Below are 24261 nucleotides of genomic sequence, written 5' to 3'. Positions count from 1 at the left end.
CAGTACAGCACTCCACTCATGGCTAGGCACTCAGTAAATAGCACCGATGGATGATTCCAAGCGAGAGAGGCCTGGGCACCCCGTTTCAGCCGCCCAGTGCCCCGCTGATGCCCGACTGGCCAGGTTCCCGGCGGCGTTAGCCACGTCTCAGAAACCGTCACCCCCGCAACGCGGTACTATTTTAGACCACTGCGAAATGCCATCTGCAGCCGAACAGGCGAAGGAATAAAATGTTATAATTCAACCTACGGAGGAAGCAGCCGATTACCAAAACATCTGTTATCCCAACCGACCGAGACTTGCTCAGAGAAGCCAAAATCAAGACAAGATGGAGGCTGAACAAGGGGGGCACCGGCCAACGGCCGGGTTGGGTCCCGTGGGCCGGACAAAGTCCGTCGTCGCGGCCAACGTCGGTGCCGTGGAGATCAGGCAAGGTGTGACAGGAGGGCCGGGGGGAGGGAGAGAGAGAGACAGGAAAATGGAGGACTCTGGTAGGAAAGCTTTGGGTGGCCGACGGTAATATTATATTTAAAACGATGAAATATTTGCTAATATTGTGATCGTGGCATTTGTTAAGCATTTATTATGTGCCAAACGGGGTATTGAGCGCTGGGGTAGATACAGAGTGATCCGGTTGGACTTAGTTCCTGTCCCACGTGGGGCTCACAGTCTAATGGGAGGGACGCCAGGTATCGATTCCCATTTTACAGATGAAGAAACTGAGGCACGGAGAAGGGAAGTGACACACCCGAAGTCCCACAGCAGGCAAGTGGCAAAAGAGGGATTAGAACCCGGGTCCTCTGACTACCGGGCTCTTTCCGCTAGGCCGCCCCGCTTCTGTACCATATAATGATATAACAGAAACACTCCCTGCCCGCAGTGAGCTTACAGTCTAGAGGGGGAGACAGGTATTTATAGAAATAAATCAATTACAGACGTGGACATAAACACGGAGCCCTGGAGTCCGAGGATCTGGGTTCTAATCCCGGCTCCGCCACCTGCTTGCTTGTATGGCCTTGGGCTAGTCACGTCACTTCACTTCTAGACTGTGAGCCCACTGTGGGGTAGGGGCTGTCTCTATATGTTGCCAACTTGTACTTCCCAAGCGCTTAGTACAGTGCTCTGCACACAGTAAGCGCTCAATAAATACGACTGATTGATTCCCAGCGCCTCAGTTTCCTCAACTGTAAAAATGGGGATTCAAAACCCAGTCTCCCTCCTACTTGGACCGTGAGTCCAGTGAGGGTCAGGGACTGTATCCAACCTGATCGTCTTGGGTTTACCCCAGCGCTTAGCACGCAGTAAACACTGAACGGATCCCAACGTTATTGTACGGAGGCGAGGATGGTGCAAAATTGACCCGAGAGTTAAAATTGGAAAAGGAGAAAACAAGAGTGATGGGCCCATGGCAATGTCATTAGGGAAGAGGGAGGGATTGGCTAATTAAACACTTCTTAATTCCACTGTTTTTGTATCTGGCATACAGGGGCCAGCTGGGTGGATGGTAGCTTTCATTCGATTAGATTTTATAGCTCTGTGAAGCAACAAATCGAATAGAGCCAAGAGATAACGAGCCCCCCCTCCTGCTACCCCTGGAAGGAACCCTGGCCGCAGGAAATAGGGAATCGTTTGGGGGGGGGACTAATCGAGTTATTTATCAATTTGAGGAAAGAGAAGAGAGAGCGGAGTTGGGGGAAAAGTTGTAGATATCATCCACTCTCATCATCATTACGGAAAGAAGGATGGCCCATGCTGAGAATGAAAAGACGAAGGGATTTGGGAAGCAGCATGGTGGAGTGGATAAGAGTCAGAAAATCACGGGCTCTAATCCGGGTTCCGCCTCTTGTCTGTCGTGTGGCCTTGGGCAAGTCACTTCACTTCTCTGTGCCTCAGTCACCTCATCTGTAAAATGGGGATTAAGACTGGGAGCCCCATGCGGGACAGGGACTCTCTGTCCGACCCGATTTGCTCGTATCCGTCCCAGCGCTTAGTACAATTATTATTTGGAGAAGAGCAGATTGGGCAAGAAAGGTACTGAGGAAAGGGTGGCAAGCGTCTGGTCCATAACGAGATGGGACCTGGAATTAAAGAAGATGGAACAATCACTTCACAGAAATCACGACAACGAAATATCCATCAATCAGTAGCGTTTACTGAGCATCTACCGTGTGAAGAACACCGTACTAAGTTCCTTGAGGGTGGGAACCATGCATTCATTCATTCGGTAGTATTTATTGAGCACCTACTGGGTGCAAAGTACCATACTAAGCGCTTGGGAGAGGACAATAGAACAATCCCCATTTTCCAGATGAGGTAACTGAGGCCCAGAGAAGTGAAGTGACTTGCCCAAAGTCACACAGCTGACAGCCGTCCACTTCTAGACTGCGAGCCCGTTGTGGAGTAGGGACTGTCTCTGTGTGTTGCCGACTTGGACTTCCCAAGCGCTTGGTACAGTGCTCTGCACACAGTAAGCGTTCAATAAATGTGATTGAATGAATGAATGTTTTGTTTTCTGTCTCCCCCTTCTAGACTGTGACTCCGCTGTTGGTAGGGACTGAATATGGTGCCAACTTGGACTTCCCAAGAGCTTAGTACAGTGCTCTGCACACAGTAAGTGCTCGACAAATATGACTGACAATAAATGAATGAATAAGCAGACACATTCGTTCTTTAAATCGTATTTATTGCACACTTACTGTGTGCAGAGCACTGTACTAAGCGCTTGGAAAGTACAATTCGGCAACACAGTCCCTGCCCACAATGAGCCGACAGTCTAGAGGGGACATCTCTTGTTCGGTTTGTGTCCTCCCAAGAGCTTAGTACAGAGCTCTGCACCCTCATGCACTCAATAAGTACCGTTGGTTGGTTGATCTGGGAGAAGTGAGGGGGGATGCTTGCCACGGAAGGGCCTGTAGAGGATTTTTCCAGCCAGGTGGTTTCGGCGTTTAAAGGCGGCGGCGAAATTTTCAGTAAGGAGAGGGCACGGAAGAGGTGAGCGAGGTGACTTCTCCCAGCGTTTCTAATCCAGAAGAACGAGAGGATGAAATTGTTAAACCCCGATTCTCGAGAGCCAGGCCGGAGAACAGGATCGCGATCGTTCGTGTGATTTATTCGAGGGCCTGTAACACCTACCAGAGTCACCATGGAGACTCCAGTATCCATTGTCTCCATGGAGACCCTCGTACCCTCTGTCTGAGACGATTACGGTCAGACGTGGGGTTGGTTTGGGAAAGGGAGAGAAGGGTTTGCCCGATGGGGCTTTGGAGAAACAAATCTAATCAGAAAGGGGGTGGGGATGGGTTTCAAAGGAATAGGAAGAAGGGAAATCACCCCCTCACACACACATTTCTACTCCCGTGGAAAACCCCGTGGAACTCAGCTTCCAACCAATCGAGAAGTACTGTGGCCTAGTGGGGCCTGGGAGCCAGAAGGACCTGGTTTCTAAACCCGGCTGTGTGACCTTGGACAAGTCACTTCACTTCTCTGCGCGTCATTCATTCATTCATTCAATTGTATTTATTGAGCGCTTACTGTGTGCAGAGCACTGGACTAAGCGCTTGGGAAGTCCAAGTTGGCAACATATAGAGATGGTCCCTACCCAACAGCGGGCTCACAGTCTAGAAGGGGGAGACAGACGACAAAACAAAACATATTAACAAAATAAAATAGAATACGTACAAGTAAAATAGAGTAATAAATATGTGCAAACATGTATACATATATACAGGTGCTGTGGGGAGGGGAAGGAGGTAAGGCAGGGGGATGGGGATAATATTGGCATCTGTTAAGCGCTTACTATGTGCCAATCACTGTTCTAAGCACTGGGGGAGACACAAGGTGATCAGGTTGTCTCACAGTCTTCACCCCCATAATAATAATAATGATAGTATTTGTTCATTCAATCGCATTTATTGAGCGCTTACTGTATGCAGAGCACTGTACCAAGCGCTTAAGCTCTTACCATGTGCCAAGCACTGTTCTAAGCACTGGGGGGATACAAGGTGATCAGGTTGTCCCACGTGGGGCACACAGTCTGCATCCCCATTTTATGGATGAGGGCACTGAGGCCCAGAGAATAATAATAATAATAATAATAATAATAATAATAATAATAATAGCATTTATTAAGCGCTTACTATGTGCACAGCACTGTTCTAAGCACTGGGGAGGTTACAAGGTGATCAGGTTGTCCCACCTGAGGCTGTCCCAGAGAAGTGACTTGCCCAAAGTCACCCAGCTGACAATTGGCGGAGCTGGGATTTGAACCCATGACCTCTGACTCCAGGGCCCGGGCTCTTTCCACTGAGCCGCTGCTTCTCTAGGTGAAGTGACTTGACCAAAGTCACCCAGCTGACAATTGGTGGAGCCGGGATTTGAACCCGTGACTTCTGACTCCAAAGCCCAGGCTCTTTCCACTGAGCCACGCTGCTTCCCCACGCTGCTTCAGGTCCCTCATCTGTAAAGTGAGGCTTAAGAGTGTGAGCCCCACGTGGGACAGGGATTGCATCCAACCCAGTTAGCTTGTATCTACCCCAGCGCTTAGAACAGTGTCTGGCGCTTAGGGAGAAAAAGAAAAAAGAACACTGGACTAAGTGCTTGGAAGAGCACTAAAGAGGTAAGAAGACATGATCCCTAGTTTTAAGGAGGGGAACCAGCCCCGAAATGCTCTACAGAGGGAAGAGAAAGGAAAAAATGGATAAGTAGTTGAGAGTAAGTGCTTAAATACACAGTAAGCGCTCAATAAATATGACTGAATGAAAATTAGGGTTATGTAAGTCGACATGTTCAGCAATGGTGGGGTGGATGTGAGTGATTTCTTGTGTAATTGGTGCAGAAGAGCTGAAGTGTTAGTTGCGGGACATGTCCTGGGTCGAAGAAAAGTTAACTGGAGAAAGCCTTGAAGCCTAGTGGAGAAAGCACGGGCCCGGGAGTCAAAAGGACCCAGGTTCTAATCTGGCTCTGCTACTTCAATTTGGTCATATTTACTGAGCGCTTACCGTTTGCAAAGCGCACTTGTTTTCTGTGTCACCTTGGTCAAGTCACTTAACTTCCCTGTGCCTCAGTTCCTCATCTGGGGAAGCAGCGTGGCTCAGTGGAAAGAGCCCGGGCTTTGGAGTCAGAGGTCATGGGTTCAAATCCTGGCTCCGCCGCTTGTCAGCTGTGTGACTTTGGGTAAGTCACTTCACTTCTCTGCGCCTGTTACCTCATCTGGAAAATGGGGATGAAGACTGTGAGCCCCACGTGGGCCAACCTGATCACCTTGTAACCTCCCCAGCGCTTAGAACAGTGCTTTGCACATAGTAAGCGCTTAATAAATGCCATTATTATTATTATTATTATCTGTAAAACGGGGACAAAAGCTGTGAGCCCTAGGTGGGTTATTAACTATGTGTCTGGCCTGATTATCTTGTATCTACCCCAGCGCTTAGTGGAGTGTCCGGCACAGAGTAAGCGTGTAACAAATACAAGTGCGTATGTTGCCGACTTGTACTTCTGCACACAGAGAAGCAGCATGGCTCAGTGGAAAGAGCACAGGCTTTGGAGTCAGGGGTCATGGGTTCGAATCCCGGCTCTGACAATTGTCAGCTGTGTGACTTTGGGCGAGTCACTTCACTTTTCTGTGCCTCAGTTCCCTCATCTGTAAAATGGGGATTAAGACTGTGAGCCCCCTGTGGGACGACCTGATCTTCTTGTAACCTCCTCAGTGCTTAGAACAGTGCTTTGCACATAGTAAGCACTTAATAAATGCCATCATTATTAGTAAGCGCTCAATAAATACTATTGAATGAAATACCATAATAATAGTTATTAATAGTGAGATTTCAGAAGGGCTTTGACGGGGGGCAGATGGCTTCCTACTGCTTTTCCTGCTCCCCCAGACCCAAAGTCGACAAGGAAATCGGCCACCTCAACACCCTAAGATCTCTCCCTCCAGACTGATGGTTTCCTGCCTTCTCTGATGACTCAACAACACAAGACCAGCTCGGTCGCCCCGTCCGTCCTTCAGAAGGAAGGAGTTTGGGGGGCAGGGGTTCCTTGCGGAACTGAGAAGCAGCGTGGCTCAGTAGAAAGAGCCTGGGCTTTGGAGTCAGAGGTCATGGGTTCAAATCTCGGCTCCGCCAATTGTCAGCTGGGTGACTTTGGACAAGTCACTTCACTTCTCTGAGCCTCAGTCACCTCATCTGTAAAATGGGGATTAAGACTGTGAGCCCCCCATGGAACAACTTGATCACCTTGTATCCCCCCCCAGCGCTTAGAACAGTGTTCTGCACATAGTAAACGCTTAACAAATGCCATTATTATTATTATTCTCTGTGCCTCAGTTACCTCATCTGTAAAATAGGGATTAAGACTATGAGCCCCCTGTGGGACAACTTGATCACCTTGTATCCCCCCCAGCGCTTAGAACAGTGCTCTGCACATAGTAAGCACTTAACAAATGCCATTATTATTATTATTATTATTATTTTCTGTGCCTCAGTTACCTCATCTGTAAAATGGGGATTAAGACTGTGAGCCCCACGTGGGACAACCTGATCACCTTGTGACCTCCCTAGCGCTTAGAACAGTGCTTTGCACATAGTAAGCGCTTAATAAATGCCATTATTATTATTATTATTATTATAACTGGCCTATGAAAGCATCAAACCCACTTCATTCAGGCATTCATATTTACTGAGCGATTGCTGCGTGTAAAGTACTGTACTAAGCGCTTGGGAGAGAACAATGCAACAACAACAGACACATTCCCTGCCGACAACAAGCTCACAGTCTAGAGGGGGAGACAGATGTTGATAGAAATAAATAAATGAATAAATAAATCCCGCCCCAAAGGCGAAATGCTGCTTTCTTTCTGGCTTCATTCATGCATTATTGTCTTATTTATTGGGTGCAGAGCACTGTAATAATTTTGGTATTTGTTAAGCACTTACTATGTGCAAAGCACTGTTCTAAGCACTGTACTAAGCACTTGGGAAAGTACAATACAATAATAAACAGTGACATTCCCTGCCGAGAACGAGCTCACAGTCTAGAGGGGGAGACAGACATTGACAGAAATAAATAAATCCCACCCCACAGGTGAAACACTGCTTTCTTTCTGGCTTCATTCATTCATTATTGTCTTATTTATTGAGCGCAGAGCACTGTAATAATTTTGGTATTTGTTAAGCGCTTACTATGTGCAAAGCACTGTTCTAAGCACTGTACTATGCACTTGGGAAAGTACAACACAATAATAAACAGTGACATTCCCTGACGACAACGAGATCACAGTTTAGACATTGATAGAAATAAATAAATGAATAAATAAATCCCGCCCAACAGGCGAAACGCTGCTTTCCTTCTGGCTTCATTCATTCATTATTGTCTGATTTATTGAGCGCAGAGCACTGTACTAAGCGCTTGGGAAAGCACAACAATAAACAGTGACATTCCCTGCCCACAACGAACTCACAGTCTAGGGGGCAGACAGACGTTGATAGAAATAAATAAATGAATAAATACATCCCGCTCCACAGGTGAAATGCTGCTTTCTTTCTGGCTTCAATCATTCATTCAGTTGTATTTATTGAGCGCTTACAGAGCACTGTACTAAGCACTTGGGAAGTTACAATATAATAATAAACAGTGACATTCCCTGCCCACAACGAGCTCACAGTCTAGAGGGAGAGACAGACATTGATAGAAATAAATAAATGAATAAGCAAATCCCACCCCACAGGAGAAACTGCTTTCTTTCTGGCTTCATTGTCTTATTTATTGAGCGCAGAGCACTGTACTAAGCGCTTGGGAAAGTACAATACAACGATAAACAGTGACATTCCTTGCCCACAACGAGCTCACAGTCTAGGGGGGAGACAGACATTAATACAAATAAATAAATGAATAAATAAATCCAGCCCCACAGGTGAAACGCTGCTTTCTCTCTGGCTTCATTCACTCAGTTGTATTTATTGAGCACTCACAGAGCACTGTACTGAGCGCTTGGGAAAGTACAATACAACAATAAACAGTGACATTCCCTGCCTACAACGAGCTCACAGTCTAGAGGGAGAGACAGACATTGATAGAAATAAATAAATGAATAAGTAAATCCCGCCCCACAGTAGAAACACTGCTTTCTTTCTGGCTTCATTCATTGTCTTATTTATTGAGCGCAAAGCACTGTACTAAGCGCTTGGGAAAGTACAATACAACAATAAACAGTGACATTCCCTGCCCACAACAAGCTCACAGTCTAGGGGGGAGACTGACATTAATACAAATAAATAAATCCAGCCCCACAGGTGAAACGCTACTTTCTCTCTGGCTTCATTCATTGTTGTATTTATTGAGCGCTCACAGAGCACTGTATTGAGCACTTGGGAAAGTACAATACAATAATAAACAGTGACATTCCCTGCCCACAACGAGCTCATAGTCTAGAGGAAGAGACAGGCATTGATAGAAATAAATAAATGAATAAGTAAATCCCGCCCCACAGGAGAAACACTGCTTTCTTTCTGGCTTCACTGTCTTATTTACTGAGCACACAGCACTGTACTAAGCGCTTGGGAAAGTACAATTCAACAATAAACAGTGACATTCCCTGTCCATAACGAGCTCACAGTCTAGGGGGGAGACAGACATTAATACAAATAAATAAATGAATAAATAAATCCAGCCCCACAGGGGAAATTCAGTTGTATTTATTGAGCACTCACAGAGCACTGTACTGAGTGCTTGGGAAAGTACAATACAACAATAAACAGTGACATTCCCTGCCCACAGCAAGCTCACAGTCTAGGGGGGAGACAGACACTAATACAAATAAATAAATGAATAAATAAATCCAGCCCCACACGTGAAACGCTACTTTCTCTCTGGCTTCATTCATTCATTCAGTTGAATTTATTGAGCGCTCAGACAGCACTGTACTGAGCGCTTGGGAAGTACACTACAACAATAAACAGTGACATTCCCTGCCCACAACGAGCTCACGTGGGACAACCTGATTACCTCTTATCTACCCCAGCGCTTAGAACAGAGCTTGGCACATAGTGAGCACTAAACAAATACCGTTATTATTATTCATTCATTCAATCGTATTGAGCGCTTACTGTGTGCAGAGCACTGTACTAAGCGCTTGGGAAGTCCAAGTTGGCAACATCTAGAGACGGTACCTACCCAACAGCGGGCTCACAGTCTAGAAGGGGGAGACAAACAAAACAAATTAACAAAATGAAATAAATAGAATATGTACATGTAAAATAGAGTAATACATACAAACATATATACATATATTATTATAATTATTATTACTAGAGGGGGAGACAGGCATCAATAGAAATAAATACATGAATAAATAAACTCTGCCCTTTAGGCGAAACGCTTTCTTTCTGGCCTCATTCATTCATATATACATATACACATATATTATTATAATTATTATTATTAGAGGGGAAGACAGACATCAATAGAAATAAATACATGAATAAACAAACCCTGCCCTTTGGGCGAAACGCTGCTTTCTTTCTGGCTTCATTCATTCATTCGTTGTCTTATTTATTAAGCGCTTGGGAGAAACAGCGTGGCTTAGTGGAAAGAGCCCGGGCTTGGGAGTCAGAAGTCGTGGGTTCTAATCCTGCTCCGCCACTTGTTGGCTGTATGACTTTGGGCAAGTCACTTGATTTCTCTGGGCCTCAGTTGCCTCATCTGTAAACCGGGGATGAAGACTGTGAGCCCCCCGTGGGACAACCTGATCACCCTGTAACCTCCTCAGCGCTTAGAACAGTGCTTTGCACATAGTAGGCGCTTAATAAATGCCATCATTATTATTATTATAGGGACCGTCTCTATCTGTTGCAGATTTGTACTTCCCAAGCGCTTAGTCCAGTGCTCTGCGCACAGTAAGCGCTCAATAAACACGATTGATTGATTGATCTAGCTTTATTTCTATTTATTCTGATGACTTGACACCTGTCCCCCCCTCCTAGACTGTGAGCCCGTTGTTGGGTAGGGACCGTCTCTATATGTTGCCAACTTGGACTTCCAAAGCGCTTAGTCCAGTGCTCTGCACACAGTACGCGCTCAATAAATACGACTGAGTGAATAATAATAATAATGATGGCATTTTCGCACACAGTAAGCACTCAATACGATTGACTGAATGAATAATAATAATAATGATGGCACTTATTAAGTGCTTACTATGTGCCAAGCACTGTTATTAGCCCGTTGTTGGGTAGGGACCGTCTCATCTGTTGCCGATTTGTACTTCCCAAGCGCTTAGTCCAGTGCTCTGCACACAGTAAGCGCTCAATAAATAGCATTGAATAAATGAATATTATTAGAAGGGGGGGGATGCCACGCCATATGCCACCCACCGTAAAGCAACACTCACTCACACTTACAAATTTGCCGATTTGTACTTCCCAAGCGCTTAGTCCAGTGCTCTGCACAGAGTAAGCGCTCAATAAATAGCACTGAATAAATGAATGAATGAATATTATTAGAAGGGGGAGATGCCACTCCATATGCCACCCACCGTAAAGCGACACACTCATCCTAGTGCCCCACACAGCAACGCACACCCCTCGCCGCACCAAACACCCGCAAAGTGCCACACTCGCCCCAACGCACCGCACAGCAACACCGACCCCAGGCCACCCCGCACCATAATAATAATAATAGCATTTGTTAAGCGCTTACTATGTGCCAAGCACTGTTCTAAGCGCTGGGGAGGTTACAAGGTGATCAGGTTGTCCCACGTGGGGCTCACAGTCTCCATCCCCATTTTACAGATGAGGGAACTGAGGCAGAGATAATAATAATAATAATGATGGCATTTGTAAAGCGCTTACTATGTGCAAAGCACTGTTCTAAGCGCTGGGAGGATACAAGGTGATGAGGTTGTCCCCCGTGGGGCTCACAGTCTCCATCCCCATTTTACAGATGAGGGAACTGAGGCAGAGATAATAATAATAATAATGATGGCATTTGTAAAGCGCTTACTACGTGCAAAACACTGTTCTAAGCGTTGGGGAGGATACAAGGTGATCAGGTTGTCCCACGTGGGGCTCACAGTCTCCATCCCCATTTTACAGATGAGGTAACAGGCACAGAGAATAATAATAATAATAATAATAATGGCATTTGTAAAGCGCTTACGACGTGCAAAGCACTTTTCTAAGCGCTGGGGAGGATACAAGGTGATCAGGTTGTCCCCCGTGGGGCTTACAGTTTCCATCCCCATTTTATAGGTGAGGGAACTGAGGCAGAGATAATAATAATAATAATGGCATTTGTAAAGCACTTACTATGTGCAAAGCACTGTTCTAAGTGCTGGGGAGGATACAAGATGAACAGGTTGTCCCACGGGGGGCTCACAGTCTCCCTCCCCATTTTACAGATGAGGGAACTGAGGCAGAGACAATAATAATAATAATAATAATAATAATGGCACTTATTAAGCACTTACTATGTGCAAAGCACTGTTCTGATAAAGGTGATCAGATTGTCCCACGGGGGGCTCACAGTCTCCATCCCCATTTTACAGACGAGGGAACTGAGGCCCAGGGAAGGCAAGTGACTTGCTCAATGTCACACAGCTGATAAGTGGCAGAGCCGGGATTAGAACCCATGACCTTTGACTCCCAAGCCTGGGCTCTTTCCATTGAGCCACACTGCTTCTCATTCACCACACAGCGTCACCCAGGTCCATCCTGCACTACACAAACCCCACCCCCCTCACACACACACACACACACACACACACACAATGCTGGCACTTCACAGCACCCCATAATAATAACAATAATGGAATTTATAAAGTACTTACTATGTGCCGAGCACTGTTCTAAGCGCTGGGGAGGTTACAAGGTGACCAGGTTGTCCCACGGGGGGGGCTCACAGTCTTCATCCCCATTTCACAGATGAGGGAACTGAGGCCCAGAGAAGTGAAGCGACTTGCCCAAAGGCACACAACTGACAAGTGGCGGAGGGGATTAGAACCCATGACCTCTGACTCCAAAGCCCGGGCTCTTTCCACTGAGCAACGCTGCTTCTATGCCACATTCGTTCATTCATTCAATCGTATTTATTGAGCGCTTACTGTGTGAAGAGCACTGTACTAAGCGCTTGGGCAGTCCAAGTTGGCAACGTATAGAGACAGTCCCTACCCAACAATGGGCTCACAGTCTAGAAATGCCACACACACACACACCACAGAGAGCCACACGGCAACACACGTACACACACACACCGCACCACAGACGCCCCCACACCACTCAGGGTCCCCCCAGGCCCACCCTACATTCATTCATTCAATCGTATTTATTGAGCGCTTACTGTGTGCAGAGCACTGTACTAAGCGCTCACAGCACCGCACACGACACAACGCGCTTCACCGATAATAATAACAACAATACTAACGGCATTTTGTTAGAGAAGCAGCGTGGCTCGGTGGAAAGAGCCCGGGTTTCGGAGTCAGGGGTCACGGGTTCTAATCCTGACTCCGCCCATTGCCAGCTGTGTGATTTGGGGCAAGTCACTTCTCTTGGGCCTCAGTTCCCTCCTCTGTAAAATGGGGATGAAGACTGCGAGCCCCCCGTGGGGCAACCTGATCATCTTGTAAACCTCCCCGGCGCTTAGACCAGTGCTTTGCACATAGTAAGCGCTCAATAAATGCCATCATTATTATTTGTTCATTTATTCAGTGGTATTTATTGAGCGCTTACTGTGTGCAGAGCACTGGAGGAAGCGCTTGAGAAGGACAAATCGGCAACAAAGACGGTCCGTACGCAACAATGGGCTATTTGTTAAGCGCTTACTATGTGCAAAACGCTGTTCAAAGTGCTGGACAAAGAGACGCACTCACCCCAGGGCGCCACACAGCAACACAAACAGTAGCACAAATACCACATTCCCCTGAGCCTCACACACACACACCCCACACAGCAACACACACCCCTGACACACACACTACACAGCAACACCTAGCCCACAGCCAGCCAGCCCCCCTCACACACCACACAGCAACCCACACACTAAAGCCAGTCAAACACCCCCCACACGACGCCCTCCAGGACGAGTACCAAACAACCCCCTCGCCACTGCGCGCATCCCAGCACCACATACACACCCCTCACACACACACGCACAGTAACACACCCCACCCCACACAGCGTCGCCCAGGACAATCCCGGGCCTCACCACACTAAACACCCCCGTCGCCACTGCGCACTTCACAGCACCATTTATATACCCACTACACAGCCACACACACCACACACATACACATCCCACAGCCACACACACCACACACATACACACACAGCCACACACACCACACACATACATACCACATAGCCACACACACCCCACAGCCACACACACCACAAACATACACACCACACAGCAACACACACCACACACATACATACCACACAGCCACACACCCCACAGCCACACACACCACAAACATACACACCACACAGCAACACACACACCCCACACCCCACAGCCACACACACCACACAGCAACACACACCACACAGCCACACACACCACACAGCAACACACACCACACAGCAACACACACCACACAGCCACACACACACACCATACACATACATACCACACAGCCACACACACCACACACACCACACAGCCACACACACACCACACACATACACACCACACGGCCACACAACCATACACATACACTCCGCACAACAACATACAAACCACAGCCACACACACCAAACGCATACACACCCTACACCAACACATACACGCCGTACAGCAACACACACACACCGTACACGACGTCCCCCAGGACCAGCCTGGGCCTCACCGCACTAAACACCCCCCCTCCCACAGACACACATACACACCACATAGAAACACACACCACACACACACACTACACAGCAACCCCCCCCGCACCAAGCTCCATCGTCGCCCCGGCTTGGTCCTCTTCCAAGCGCTTAGCCCAGTGTTCTGCGCACAGTAAGCGCTCAATAAATACCAATGATTGAATGAATGAATGGATGAATAAATGAATGAGCAAGCCCAGGCCGCCCGCTTCCCAGCACCACATATACACCCCGCACACACACACACACACACACACACCACAGAGCAACACACACTCCACACACATCACACAGCAACACACGAACCACACATACCACAGGGCAACACATGCACCACACACACACCACACACATCACACAGCAACACGTAAACCACACACACACCACACAGCAACACATGAACCACACACACCACAGGGCAACACATGCACCACACACACACCACACACATCACACAGCAACACGTAAACCATACACAAACACCACACAGCAACACATGCACTACACACACCACACACATCACACAGCAACACGTAAACCACACACACACAGTACACAGCACCCCCCCCCCACACACACCGTACACGACGCCCCCCAGGCCCAGCCCGGGCCTCACCGCACTAAACACCCCCCTCTCCCCCGCGCGCTTCCCAGCACCACACACACACACACACACAGCAACACATACACTACACACACTACACAGCAACACACACCCCCCACACGACGCCCCCCAGGACGATCCCGGGCCTCACCGTACTGAACACCCCCCACACCACTGCGCGCTTCACAGCACCATTTTTTAAATAATAATAATAATGTCATTTGTTAAGCGCTTACTATGTGCCAAACACTGTTCTAAGAGCTGGGGAAATACAAGGTGATCAGGTTGTCCCACGGGGGGCTCACAGTCTTCATCCCCATTTTCCAGATGTGGGAACTGAGGCTCAGAGAAGCGGAGTGACTTGCCCGAAGTCACACAGCCGACAAGCGGCGGAGTCGGGATTTGAACCCATGACTTGTGACTCCAAAGCCCAGGCTGCAGCGTGGCTCAGCGGAAAGAGCCCGGGCTTTGGAGTCAGAGGTCATGGGTTCAAATCCCGGCTTCGCCAATTGTCACCTGGGTGACTCTAGGCAAGTCACTTCACTTCTCTGGGCCTCAGTTCCCTCATCTGGAAAATGGGGATGAAGACTGGGAGCCCCCCGTGGGACAACCCTGATCACCTTGTATCTTCCCATCGCTAAGAACAGTGCTTGGCACATAGTAAGCGCCTAACAAATGCCATCATCATCATTATTATTAGAACAGCGCTTTGCACATAGTAAGCGCTTAACAAATACCATCGTTATTTATTATTTTTTCCACTGAGCCACGTCCAGGGCTCTGCACACAGTAAGCGCTCAATAAATACGATTGAATGAATGAAGGAATGAATGAACATCCCCCCCAGACACAGACACACATAGACCCCCCAGATACAGTGCCTTGCATATAGTAAGCGCTTAATAAATGCCAACATTATTATTATTAGCCATTATTATTATTATTTGATAGACACACACACAAACACAGACACACACAAACAGCCCTCCCCCGTACAGTGCTTTGCATATAGTAAGCACTTAATAAATGCCATCATCATTATCATTATTACAGACACACACAGACACCCCCCATACAGTGCTTTGCATATACTCAGCGCTTAATAAATGCCATCATTATTATTATTATTAGATACACACAGACACCCCCCATACAGTGCTTTGCATATACTCAGCGCTTAATAAATGCCATCATTATTATTATTATTAGATACACACACACATAGACACCCCCCATACAGTGCTTTGCATATAGTAAGCGCTTAATAAATGCCATCATTATTACTATTAGAGACACACACACAGACACACACACAGACACCCCTGATACAGACACACACAGACACACAGACACACACAGACACCCCCCCCAGATACAGTGCTTTGCATATAGTAAGCGCTTAATAAATGCCATCATTATTATTATTATTATTAGATACAGACACACACACACACACACACACGGATACAGACACACAGACACACACAAACACAGACACCCCCCCCATACGGTGCTTTGCATCTAGTCAGCGCTTAATAAATGCCATCATCATTATTATTATTAGATACAGACACACACACACAGACCCCCCCCCCGATTCATTCATTCATTCATTCAATCGTATTTATTGAGCGCTTACTGTGTGCAGAGCACTGGACTAAGCGCTTGGGAAGTCCAAGTTGGCAACATCTAGAGACGGTCCCTACCCAACAGCGGGTTCACAGTCTAGAAGGGGGAGACAGACAACAAAACAAAACATATTAACAAAATAAAAAATAAAATAAATATGTACAAGATAGAGTAATAAATATGTACAAACATATATACATATATATATAGGTGCTGTGGGGATAGACACACACACACAGAGACACAGACACTTCCCCCAGATACAGACACATAGACACACACAGACACACACAGACAACCCCCCGACACGGTGCTTTACATATAGTCAGCGCTTAATAAATGTCATCATTATTATTATTAGATACAGACATACACACACAGACACCCCCCGATACAGACACACACACACACAGACACCCCCAGATACAGTGCTTTGCATATAGTAAGCGCTTAATAAATGCCATTATTATCATTATTATTATTAGATACAGACACACACACACACGGATACAGACACACAGACACATACAGACACACACAAACAACCCCCCCATACAGTGCTTTGCATCTAGTCAGCGCTGAATAAACGCCATCATTATTATTATTAGATAGACACACAGACAACCCCCCACATACAGGCACACACAGACACCCCCAGATAGACACACACAGACACACACTCCCCAGATACAGACACACACAGACACACACTCCCCAGATACAGACACACGCAGACACCCCCAGATACAGACACTCCCCAGATACAGACACACGCAGACACCCCCCGATACAGACACACACGCAGACACACACTCCCCAGATAGACACACGCAGACACCCCCCAGATTCAGACACACACACAGACACCCCCCCGATACATACACTCACACAGACACCCCCCAGATACAAACACACAGACACACACTCCCCAGATAGACACACGCACACAGACACCTCCAGATACAGGCACACACACAGACACACGCTCCCCAGATACAGACACACACACACTCCCCGATACAGACGCACGCACACACACAGACACCCCCCATACTCACACACACGTACACACACAGATACACACGCACACAGACACCCCCCAGATTCAGAGACACACACAGACACCCCCCGATACAGACATAGACACCCCCCGATACTGACACACACACAGATACACACGCATCCATTCAATCGTATTTATTGAGCGCTTACTGTGTGCAGAGCACTGTACTAGGCGCTTGAGAAGTCCAAGTTGGCAACATATAGAGACGGTCCCTACCCAACAGTGGGCTCACAGTCTAGACACCCCCCCCCCCGACACAGAGACACACACAGACACCCCCCGATACTGACACATACAGACACAGATACACACGCATTCATTCATCCATTCCATCGTATTTATTGAGCGCTTACTGGGTGCAGAGCACTGTACTAAGCGCTTGGGAAGTCCAAGTTGGCAACATCTGGAGCCCAACAGTGGGCTCACAGTCTAGAAGGGACACCCCCGCCCCCCCGACACAGAGACACACACAGACCCCCTCCCCCAGATACAGACACACACAGACACAGCCCCCTCAGATGCAGACGCACACACACAGACACACACAGACACCCCCACCCACATATACTGACACACACACACAGACACACAGAGGCAGACACACACAGACACAGCCCCCTCAGATACACACACAGAGACACACAGACACCCACACATATACTGACACACACACAGAGACGCACAGACACAGCCCCCTCTGATACAGACGCACACACACAGACACACACACCCCCCCAGATACTGACACACACACACAGACACACAGGGGCAGACACACACAGACACAGCCCCCTCAGATGCAGACGCACACACACAGACACACACACACAGACACACAGAGGCAGACACACACAGACACAGCCCCCTCAGATACACACACAGACACACAGACACCCACACATATACTGACACACACACACAGAGACACACAGACACAGCCCCCTCTGATACAGACGCACACACACAGACACACACACACAGAGACACACAGAGGCAGACACACACAGACACAGCCCCCTCAGATAGATACACATAGACACCCCCCCGATACAGACACACACAGACACAGCCCCCTCAGATACAGACGCACACAGACACCCCAGATACTCGCGCACACACACACACACAGAGACACACAGAGGCAGACACACACAGACACAGCCCCCTCAGATACGGACGCACACACACACAGACACACACAGACACCCCCAGATACTGACACACACACACACAGACACACAGAGGCAGACACACACAGACACAGCCCCCTCAGATACAGACACACATAGACACCCCCCCGATACAAACACACACAGACATAGCCCACTCAGATACAGACGCGCACACACACAGACACCCCAGATACACACATACACACACACAGACACACAGAGGCAGACACACACAGACACAGCCCCCTCAGATACAGACGCACGCACACAGACACCCCCCAGATACACACACACATAGAGACACACAGAGGCAGACACACACAGACACAGCCCCCTCAGATACAGACGCACGCACACAGACACCCCCCAGATACACACACACAGAGACACACAGAGGCAGACACACACAGACACAGCCCCCTCGGATACAGACGCACACACACAGAGACACACAGACACCCCCCACATATACTGACACACACACACAGAGACACACAGAGGCAGACACACAGACACAGCCCCCTCAGATACAGACGCGCACACACAGACACACACAGCACAGACACCCCCATATACCGACACACACACACACACACAGAGGCAGACACACAATCAATCAATCGTATTTATTGAGCGCTTACTGTGCAGAGCACTGTACTAAGCGCTTACACACACACACAGACACAGCCCCCTCAGATACAGACACACACAGACCCCCCCCAGATACAGACACACACAGACACAGCCCCCTCAGATACAGACGCACACACACAGACACCCCAGATACTCGCACACACACACACACACAGAGACACACAGAGGCAGACACACACAGACACAGCCCCCTCGGATACAGACGCACACACACACAGAGACACACAGACACCCCTCACATATACTGACACACACACACACAGAGACACACAGAGGCAGACACACACAGACACAGCCCCCTCAGATACAGACGCACATAGACACCCCCGCAGATACAGACACACACAGACACAGCCCCCTCAGATACAGACGCACACAGACACCCCAGATACTCGCACACACACACACACACAGACACACAGAGGCAGACACACACAGACACAGCCCCCTCAGATACAGACGCACACACACAGGCACACACAGGCACCCCGCAGATACTGACACACACACATAGAGACACACAGAGGCAGACACACACAGACACAGCCCCCTCAGATACAGACGCGCACACACAGACACACACAGCACAGACACCCCCATATACCGACACACACACACACACAGAGGCAGACACACAATCAATCAATTGTATTTATTGAGCGCTTACTGTGCAGAGCACTGTACTAAGCGCTTACACACACACACACAGACACAGCCCCCTCAGATACAGACACACACAGACCCCCCCAGATACAGACACACACAGACACAGCCCCCTCAGATACAGACGCACACACACAGACACCCCAGATACTCGCACACACACACACACAGACACACAGAGGCAGACACACACAGACACAGCCCCCTCGGATACAGACGCACACACACACAGAGACACACAGACACCCCCCACATATACTGACACACACACACACAGAGACACACAGAGGCAGACACACACAGACACAGCCCCCTCAGATACAGACACACAGGCACCCCCCCAGATACAGACACACACAGACACAGCCCCCTCAGATACAGACGCACACAGACACCCCAGATACTCGCACACACACACACACAGACACACAGAGGCAGACACACACAGACACAGCCCCCTCGGATACAGACGCACACACACACAGAGACACACAGACACCCCCCACATATACTGACACACACACACACAGAGACACACAGAGGCAGACACACACAGACACAGCCCCCTCGGATACAGACGCACGCACACAGACACCCCCCAGATACACACACACAGAGACACACAGAGGCAGACACACACAGACACAGCCCCCTCGGATACAGACGCACACACACACAGAGACACACAGGCACCCCCACATATACTGACACACACACACAGAGACACACAGAGGCAGACACACACAGACACAGCCCCCTCAGATACAGACGCACGCACACAGACACCCCCCAGATACACACACACACAGAGACACACAGAGGCAGACACACACAGACACAGCCCCCTCAGATACAGACGCACACACACACAGAGACACACAGGCACCCCCACATATACTGACACACACACACACAGACACACAGAGGCAGACACACACAGACACAGCCCCCTCAGATACAGACGCACGCACACAGACACCCCCCAGATACACACACACAGAGACACACAGAGGCAGACACACACAGACACAGCCCCCTCGGATACAGACGCACACACACACAGAGACACACAGACACCCCCACATATACTGACACACACACACAGAGACACACAGAGGCAGACACACACAGACACAGCCCCCTCAGATACAGACGCACGCACCCAAACACCCCCCAGATACACACACACAGAGACACACAGAGGCAGACACACACAGACACAGCCCCCTCGGATACAGACGCACACACACACAGACACACAGACACCCCCCACATATACTGACACACACACACAGAGACACACAGAGGCAGACACACACAGACACAGCCCCCTCAGATACAGACGCACGCACCCAGACACCCCCCAGATACACACACACAGAGACACACAGAGGCAGACACACACAGACACAGCCCCCTCGGATACAGACGCACACACACACAGACACACAGACACCCCCCACATATACTGACACACACACACAGAGACACACAGAGGCAGACACACACAGACACAGCCCCCTCAGATACAGACGCACGCACACAGACACCCCCCAGATACACACACACAGAGACACACAGAGGCAGACACACACAGACACAGCCCCCTCAGATACAGACGCACACAGACACCCCAGATACTCGCACACACACACACACACACAGACACACAGAGGCAGACACACACAGACACAGCCCCCTCAGATACAGACGCACACACACACAGAGACACACAGACACCCCCACATATACTGACACACACACACAGAGACACACAGAGGCAGACACACACAGACACAGCCCCCCCAGATACAGACACACAGAGACACAGCCCCCTCAGATACAGACGCACACAGACACCCCAGATTCTCGCACACACACACACACAGAGGCAGACACACACAGACACAGCCCCCTCGGATACAGACGCACACACACACAGAGACACACAGACACCCCCCACATATACTGACACACACACACAGAGACACACAGAGGCAGACACACACAGACACAGCCCCCTCAGATACAGACACCCCCCAGACACACACACACAGACACACAGAGGCAGACACACACAGACACAGCCCCCTCAGATACAGACACACGCAGACACCCCCCCAGACACACACACACACACAGAGACACACACACATCCCCGGCCCACCTGTAGGGCGGGCGTCCCGGAGGAGGAGGAGGAGGGGAGGAGCAAGGCCGCTGCGGGTTTGGGTGTCGTCAGCCCCGTCGGTCCCCGCATCCCGGGGGCCGGGAGGCGGGACCGGGCCGGACGGGACCGGACGGGACCCCCAGGACCCCCGCCTGCCGCCCCGGGGGGCGGGGGGATTATGGAAGCGCCGCGGGGATGGAGATGCCGGGAACCATGACAACGCCTTTCCCTCCCGCCGCCGGTCCCTCCCCGCAGGCGCTGCCCTAGACCCCCGGCACCGGACCGGGACCGGGACCGGGACCGAACCGAACCGACCCCAGGACCGGGCGCCGAGCCGGGCCACACGGGCACACACACACGCCAAGGGCCCTCCCTGGTGACTTGTCGCTTCGGGGGTTGGCTCCCCCTTTTTATTTTCTTTCACTTCGGACCTCTCTTTGGGGGCTTGCACCTCTTTTTTATTTTACACACACACTTCAGGCCTCTTCTTGGGGCTATTCTCTTTTTTTATTTTATTTTACACGCACACACTTAGGGCCTCTTCTTGGGGCTATTCTCTTTGGGGGTTTGCACCTCTTTTTTATTTTATTTTACACACACACACTTCGGGCCTCTCCTTGTGGCTATTCTCTTTGGGGGCTTGCACCTCTTTTTTATTTTACACATACACTTCGGGCCCCTTCTTGTGGCTTTTCCCTTTGGGGGTCTGCTCCCCTGTTTTATTTTATTTTACACACACACACTTCGGGCTTCTCCTTGTGGCTTTTCGCTTTGGGGGCTTGCTCCCATTTTTATTTCCTTTTGCACACACACACTTCGGTCCTCTTCTTGTGGCTTTTCTCTTTGGGGGTTTGCTCCCCTTTTTTATTTTATTTTACACACACACTTCGGGCCTCTCCTTGTGGCTTTTGGCTTTGGGGGTTTGCTCCCCTTTTTTATTTAACTTTACACACACACACTTCGGGCCTTTCCTGGTGTCTTTTCGCTTTGGGGGTCTGCTCCCCTTTTTATTTTTATTTTATTTTACACACACATTTCGGGCCTCTCCTTGTGGCGTTTGGGTTTGGGGGTTTGCTCCCCCTTTTTTATTTTATTTTACACACACACTTCGGGCCCCTCCTTGTGGCTTTTCGCTTTAGGGGTTTGCTCCCCTTTATTTTAATTTAACTTTACACACACACTTCGGGCCTTCCCTGGTGGCTTTGGGGGTCTGCCCCCCTTTTTATTTTATTTTACATACACACACTAAGGGCCTTCCCTGGTGGCTTTTCTCTCTGGGGGTTCGTTCCCCTTTTTTATTTTATTTTACACACACACTTCGGGCCTCTCCTTGTGGCTTTTCTCTCTGGGGGTTTGCTCCCCCTTTATAATTTTATTTTACACACACACACTTCGGGCCTCTCCTGGTGGCTTTTTGCTCTGGGGGTTTGCTCCCCTTTTTATTTTATTTTACACACACACGCTTCGGGACTTTCCTGGTGGCTTTTGGCTTTAGGGGTTTGCCCCCCTTTTTTATTTTATTTTACACACACACTTGGGGCCTCCCTTGGTGGCTTCGGGGGCTTGCCCCCCTTTCAATTTATTTCACACACACACTTCGGTCCTTTCCTTGTGGCTTTTAGCTTTGGGGGTTTACCCCCCCCCCCTCCTTTTTATTTTATTTTACACACTTCGGACCTCTCCTTGTGGCTTTTGGCTTTGGGGGTTTTACCCTCTTTTTCTTTTATTTTACACACACACACTTGGGTCCTTCCCTTGTGGCTTTTGGCTTTGGGGATTTGCTCCCCCCTTTTAAATTTTATTTTACACACACACACCACACACTTCGGGATTTGTGGCCTTTTGCTTTAGGGGTTTGCTCCCCCTTTTTAAATATTATTTTACACGCACACCGGGCCTTTCCTCGTGGCTTTTGGCTTTGCTCCCCCTTTTTTTAAATTTTATTTTACACACACACACACACACACGGCCCTTTCCTCGTGGCTTTTGGCTTTGGGGGTTTGCTCTCCTTTTTTAATTTAATTTTTTAGTCGATGCCACCGAACGAGCCGTCGCCTCGGACGCTCGAGGCCCTGCTGGGGGCTGCAGGGGACCCCTCCTCTCCCCTTCCTCCTCCTCCTCCTCTTCGCCACCCGACCCCCCTTGTCGACCATGAAGAAGTTTAATTTCCGCAAAGTTTTGGACGGGCTGACCGCCTCGTCCCCCGGGGGAGGGGGCGGGCCTGGAGGGGCATCCGTGCATTCCCCCGGCCCCGCGGGAACCCCCCGGGAGGAGGTCCAGGAGACCCTCACTTCGGACTCTTTCCAAATCTGCAAGGTAAGGGGGCCGGAGCCGGGGGAGGGGGGCTCGAGGGCCAGAAGACCCCTTTCCTTCCCCTCCTTGGGCTCCTTGGATAATACTAATAATAGTAATAATGATAATGATGGTTTTTTGTTACTATGTGCCAAGCA

The 24261-nt window shown here is 49.3% G+C and overlaps 1 protein-coding gene and 1 long non-coding RNA gene across 8 annotated transcripts in view; one reads left to right on the top strand and one right to left on the bottom strand.

The window, feature by feature from the left end:
- Positions 1-1959: 1959 nt before the first annotated feature.
- On the bottom strand, positions 1960-22104 carry LOC119937964. The gene is made up of 3 exons (XR_005454305.1): positions 21812-22104; positions 2857-3019; positions 1960-2078 (listed from the first exon to the last, which is right to left on the bottom strand). It is a non-coding gene; the product is annotated as an uncharacterized LOC119937964 (long non-coding RNA).
- Positions 21923-24261, top strand: part of STXBP5L (syntaxin binding protein 5 like) — a 170059-nt gene continuing 167720 nt past the window's right edge. For all 7 annotated transcript variants that reach the window (XM_038757591.1, XM_038757589.1, XM_038757586.1 and 4 more), the window contains exon 1: positions 21923-24127. In XM_038757591.1, coding sequence (XP_038613519.1) covers positions 23963-24127 — 165 coding nt within the window. In that variant the 5' untranslated portion in view covers positions 21923-23962. The remainder of the gene's footprint in view (positions 24128-24261) is intronic.

The sequence above is a fragment of the Tachyglossus aculeatus genome, chromosome 16, assembly GCF_015852505.1.
Source record: "Tachyglossus aculeatus isolate mTacAcu1 chromosome 16, mTacAcu1.pri, whole genome shotgun sequence".
Classification (NCBI taxonomy): domain Eukaryota; kingdom Metazoa; phylum Chordata; class Mammalia; order Monotremata; family Tachyglossidae; genus Tachyglossus; species Tachyglossus aculeatus.
Note: the sequence above shows the minus strand (reverse complement) of the source record. Positions and strands in the feature narration are given on the sequence as shown.